Source organism: Cyprinodon variegatus, unplaced genomic scaffold (genome assembly GCF_000732505.1).
Source record: "Cyprinodon variegatus isolate N-32 unplaced genomic scaffold, C_variegatus-1.0 Scaffold133, whole genome shotgun sequence".
Taxonomy (NCBI): Eukaryota; Metazoa; Chordata; class Actinopteri; order Cyprinodontiformes; family Cyprinodontidae; genus Cyprinodon; species Cyprinodon variegatus.
In genome coordinates this window covers 761,550-767,081 of record NW_015150586.1, presented here as the reverse complement: position 1 = coordinate 767,081, position 5,532 = coordinate 761,550, and the positions used below count along the sequence as shown (strand labels likewise).

Sequence of the window (5,532 nt, the reverse complement as noted above, 5' to 3'; positions counted from 1 at the left end):
ACAGACATCCTCATAAAATGGCCAAATCTAAAAACAAAACACATCAACTTCCAAAAATAATAAACTTTTATATTAAGGAGTCTTTTGGGCTGACTCAGAACACAATTGTGGCCCAATAATTAAAATAACCCTCATAAATACAACTTGCCAAATAATTCTGCACAGTGTATATACAGTTTCTCAACTGTTTATATAAAGAAGTGAAAACTAGAGAAGTGAGGAGGTTCACCAGTGGGTAGTGCGGGCGTAGCTTTCCTGTGTAACGGTATCCCGGCCATGGGTCTGTGTTGGTGTCCTTCTCCACACAGTTCTTATCTTCAGTCTGGTTCTTGTCTTCCTCTGGAAAAAAAAAGTGATGCAGGTAGCTGTCAATACTTTCACTGAACAACATACAGACGCATAACGGCTGCAATACCCACTTGCTTTCTTGTGCAGCAACTTGTGAGATGTCCAACTTCCCTTGAAACATTCCTGAAGGGGAGGATATGGAAAGCTGTTAATGTCTGAAAGACGGACCTGATCCTAATGGAAGCTGTTCAATTAGGATGTAGTCCTAAAATTCAATCTTCAATCTTTAACCCAAATATGATAAATGGATTGCTTTTATTCTTCCCTAAGTTTTATGATAAAAAAATGACAAATGACAAACATTACTTTAAAAATATAAAAAACTTTCACCTGAGAATTGACCTTAAAGGTATAAGGGAGGATGTTCTTTTTCTGGGTGGATTACTGTCAATCATTCTGGTGATATTTTTCTGCTCATGCAAAGGTGCTTATATGCACTAAATGCAGTGTTCGGGGTTCCCACCGATGCTGTCATGAGTCAACCATTGACTTTGCATTTAAAACAGCTGCTTCTGATTTCTGCAGCCGCACAGATAAAAAGAATTCCTTTCTCACCGTTTGTCCTGTTAATATTTGGGCATGTCTCCTGTCATTGGGAATAAAAGACATGGGCTAACCAGAGATTGTTTTTCTATCTTATAAAAAGTCCTTAAGTAAACCTGACAGAGAGCTTTTCACCGAATCAGTGCTGAGATAATTCTATTTTTCCTTTCAAACCACCTGTTTTCTCTGTCCAAAATGTAAACAAAGAGGACAGGTGGTTTGAAAGGCGTGTGAACGAAGCCATTTATTAAAGCTTCTTGTGAACGTTATGAATCTAAAACATATGGAAGAAAACACAGGCAAGAAAGCCAATCATTAACAATTTCAAATGAACTTAAAAAAAAAACATGAAAACTAATTGCAAAAATATCACAGATTATATTACTAACTGTAGTTCTGCACTCCACCAGTAGGTGGTGACATGTTCACATGAAGCTTCACGAACTGCGGGATCGTTGAAGCAATTAGCCAAACGGTTTATGAGGCTTCATCTCACTATCAACACATTTGCAGTTTAATTTTTTGCAGGCAGATTTTTACTGGATAAAAATTCAGTGTAAGGAATTCACTGTAGCAACAGAGATGAGAGAACCCAGGCTGTGCTTCCTCAATGGAAGACTTGTTGGTGGGATTAAGAAGGTCTTCAAACCGACATACGACCTACACTATAAATAGTGTTGGTACAGCACTGCTTCCCCCTCCTGAGACGCCAGATTGTGGACCAGAATCACTTCTAAGCCGTACCAAAAGTCTTTGTCCATGGCCTCTCTGAACTCTTTTTATCTATATCTATCTATCTATCTATCTATCTATCTATCTATCTATCTATATCTATATATATATATATATATATATATATATATAACGGATGGAACGGTTTAAGAAAACCATCCAAACCGTTCGGTTCGACTGTCTCGGTTCGACTGTCTCGGTTCGATTCGCGTGTGTTGCGTTCGGTTCATGCGCTGCTCCTTTTTCTCATAGGCGAAGCGTTTACACTCCAGAGCAGAAGATGGCGGTACTGCGACCAAAGCCAACCACCAGTAGTAAACAAGAAGAAGAAGTGAAGCAGCGTAGCCGGGTGTAGCAGAAAAAAATCAGTTGTTGTGGAGAATTGTGTGGGTATGGCGAGTGGGAAAGAACAGGAGTTGGAAGACGCGCCAGCAGCACTTTATAGGTCTGCTGTATGGGACCACTTTGCATTTAGAGTGACCTACGATGACGGCGGAAAGAAAGTTGTGGATAAAAGTGCAACAGTGTGCAAGCATTGTGCAACACGTTTTGTTTATGCTAATAGCAACATGACCAACATGTCATGCTAACCCTGAAATCCCATATACTCCGTCAGCGCTGCGCTCCGCTGCGCAAAGCAAAGCCTACAGCCTCCGCTGTGGCTCCCGTCCGCTTTGTTCTGAGTTCCTTGGAGATCGTAGAGGGCATGCGCCAGATGATTAAATTCAAAGCAGCAAAACATGCGGAAATGATCCAGGATTTCCGCGGATCATTAAAAATAATTACAATTCATTAATTTTTGGGGTTTTTTTCATGAATTTAATCATTTTTCATTTTTTCATAAATTTTTATACATTTTTTTATTTTTCGGTGTAACAATCAACATATACCGAACCGAAAACCATGACCACGAAACAGTGAATATATAAATATATATATTAAAAAAACACTGCAAAATCCTTCATCCTCTTTGCTGTCGTCAGGCTGCAGCCATGTCCCGAATTCCTGTTTTTCCAGCCAAATTTGCATTTTTCCCCTTTCTCTAGCTTTTTCCGCCTCGAGCTTCTTTTCCAAACGTACGGCTTTACTATCAACTGCAAGCAGTTCCGTGCAAATATATTTGATATAATATCTGACTAAATAGCTTTTCTAAATATCTTTTTTTAAATTTAAATAAAGCATTATAAATGCCACAATAATCCCATTTAATAAATTTTAATGCCAATTAAGGCCTTGATTCAAAAAATAATTCATGTTTTCTAATTACCCTCAGAAACCCTGTATGCGCTTCAAAATGGCTGTCACAATTCAAACCCAGGTTTGAAGCCTTGCAGGGCAGATTAGGCTTCTGCAAACGCACACATCAAATGTCGCTTGGGTCTGGTCGTGAACCAGTTTGGCTGGTATGCTTCTATCATAGTCTAGAATTCTAGGGATCACAGCAGTTTCCCGCCAAAGCGCAAGGGGGAGCCTATTCGAGAACTCGCGAGAACTTCGGCGGATTGTCAGGAGAACTTTGTTATGGCATAGACCGTGGCATCTATATATAATTTGTCTGAGGCATCGTACATGTGGCTGTACTTCCAAACATCTTTGATTAACCCTTCGTCGTAGTTGTCCATTGTAGTTGTTCCTCGGTTTTTAAAAATGGCAAACCCCAGCAGCGAATAGAGAAGGACGACCACAGACAGCCGGAAAGGTATACGAAGGACCAATCACAGCTGCTTTATGTCTGCGCACTTCCGCTTGAGGTCTGTGTGAGTTGAAGACCGTCCGACGCGTAGTCAGGATTTCTTTGAGGTGCACGACAATTGTTGCAGAACCTCTGCGCATTGCCGCTCACAGAGACAGATTTGATGGTTGCAGAGTCCATGCGACAGAAGCATAAATTGGCCTTTAAGCCCACTACTCTCATTAAGCCATAAAAATAAAAAAAATACCATCCATCCAGTTCAGGTGTTTTATTAAATATGTGAATTTGTAAATTGTCTATATACCAAACTGAATGATTTAGATTTTAAAAAGGAAACATTTTCAATTTTTTTTTTATTCAATGTATAACATTGATGCCTAAAAAGCTGCATTTTATTTCAGTGTTAAATTCTGTTTAAAGTAACAGATTATAATTAAAAATGTCTCCAGACCTTTATTGGTTGGTGATCTTCTTTATTCGAACCCTGATCAAGTCTAATGTTAAATCCAGACAAAGTATTATTCATATATCAGAGGATAAATTATTCTTGTTTATAGGCAGTTGTTTTCTTGTGGTGTGAAAATACCACAATGATTACATTTACCAAAACTTTTCCACCCCTTTCCTCCTGTTAATATTCTCTTTTATTGAATTAAATGACTTTTGGAAACTAATGTTCACCCATAGGAGCTTCAGTCCTTTTTGAAATAAGCAACAATCATGAGTTTTAGGCCTGTAATCTGTTCATGATTGGCTCTGATAAAGAATACCGAGCAAAGCACCAAATGTTCAGCTGATCACCAGGATTCAAAGGAAGTGATCTGGTGATTATCCTTATTAATTATTGAGCTAAACTGTAATTAACATGAGGAGCTGATCCAGGGTGGTCCACCATCATAGCATCAAATGATCAGACTTGTTTTCAAAGCATTTTAGCTGACTGAGCTGCTTAAAGCTTCGAGATGTTTTTTACATGACATGTTTGTTTAATATGTAATGTGACCCTGCTGGTTTATTAAAGAGCTTTTCTTATTTTAGCTTCTTCCTCCACTGCTTGTAGCCTGACAGCACTTAGCTAGCTAAACGTTTCTTCTCGGCCTTAGAAAAATAAAAAAATAAAAACTAATTTAACTGCTAACTTGAACTTTTCAGTTGTTTCCAGACTGAACTTAACCAAACAGCTCAGATAAACTCAGAAATGTTTCTTCTCGGCTAAAGAAGCGGCTTGGAGCCCCATTAGCAGCCCATCAGCTGAGTTAGCAGCCGCGTGAAGTGACCGCGGGCCTAGCCGGCTCTGCGGCCGCGGCTAGCTGCCTTCAGGCCGGAGGGAAAGGCAGGGGAAGCAGCCGTACCTGCGAGCAGAAGTAGGAGCCTTGGATCCCGAGCTTGATGCATGTCGGACACTGAAGTTTAGCGTCCTTGTTGCAGCCTTCCGTCTCACACTCCCTCCTGGTCTCCGTGCTCGCCATGCCTCAGTTTGCAGGACAGGGGAGAAGGGGGCGGAGTGACCCACCGGCAGCCAATCAGCGGCACCCCGGTCACGTGTTTCCAAACGGACCAATCAGCGTTAAATTTCCTAACAGAGATTTGTAAGATGGCTACCGCCGAACCGGTGAGTACTTCTCTGAGTAGAACGTTTCTGAACATATGGAAGAACTTCACGTCCAAATTAGAGCTTTAAAATCGGACCCAGTCGTGACCCGATGCTTTAAAAAGCTTTTCCTTGAGGTTGAAGGGAAGTTGCTTTGTTTACATCCGCTGTTTGGTGAGTTTTAAAGCGGCTGTCGCTGCTGCGACCTGCTGGGCTCTAAGGAGGAATGTGGAGATCTCCCAACTTTGAGCGACAGCAGGAGATCCTTCCCAGACCTTCGTCTCCAGCTCACAACGGCTCTACGGGGGCTGATGGTAACTGAAAGCCGTTAAAATGCTGCTCAGTGTGTGAAGCTGTCCCAGCTGGCCTGCGCTGCTCCCAGCTGACCTCTGGATGCTCCATCAGCCAATCAGGCTCCTTCAACCAACAAGTTTCTGTTCCAACGATTTGTTCCAACATTTTCCTCTGAAAGCTGATAAGAAATGAACGACTGGGGCCAGCAGAGAGATTTTCTTTATATTACGAAAATAAAGTCCTAAAATTACGAGAATAAAGTCCCGAGAATAGTCATAGAATTACATTAATAAAGTTATAAAAATTATGTGAATAAAGTCTTAAAATTAAA

At 40.8% G+C, this 5,532-nt stretch overlaps 2 protein-coding genes across 3 annotated transcripts in view; one reads left to right on the top strand and one right to left on the bottom strand.

Moving 5' to 3' along the window:
• The window catches only part of metap1 (methionyl aminopeptidase 1), a 20,528-nt gene extending 15,697 nt beyond the window's left edge, over window positions 1-4,831 (bottom strand). Inside the window, exons 1-3 of the mRNA XM_015376330.1 lie at window positions 4,669-4,831; window positions 420-471; window positions 230-339 (exon numbers count right to left, since the gene is read on the bottom strand). Coding sequence (XP_015231816.1) covers window positions 230-339; window positions 420-471; window positions 4,669-4,785 — 279 coding nt within the window. The 5' untranslated portion in view covers window positions 4,786-4,831. The remainder of the gene's footprint in view (window positions 1-229; window positions 340-419; window positions 472-4,668) is intronic.
• Window positions 4,832-4,895: 64 nt separating this feature from the next.
• LOC107085786 (eukaryotic translation initiation factor 4E-1A-like) overlaps window positions 4,896-5,532 on the top strand; it is a 20,121-nt gene continuing 19,484 nt past the window's right edge. The window contains exon 1 of one of the 2 annotated variants that reach the window (XM_015376332.1): window positions 4,896-4,928. In XM_015376332.1, the coding sequence (XP_015231818.1) occupies window positions 4,911-4,928 (18 nt within the window). In that variant the 5' untranslated portion in view covers window positions 4,896-4,910. Of the gene's footprint in view, window positions 4,929-4,981; window positions 5,222-5,532 lie in introns of those variants that run through there. The other variant, XM_015376333.1, reaches the window with a different exon arrangement.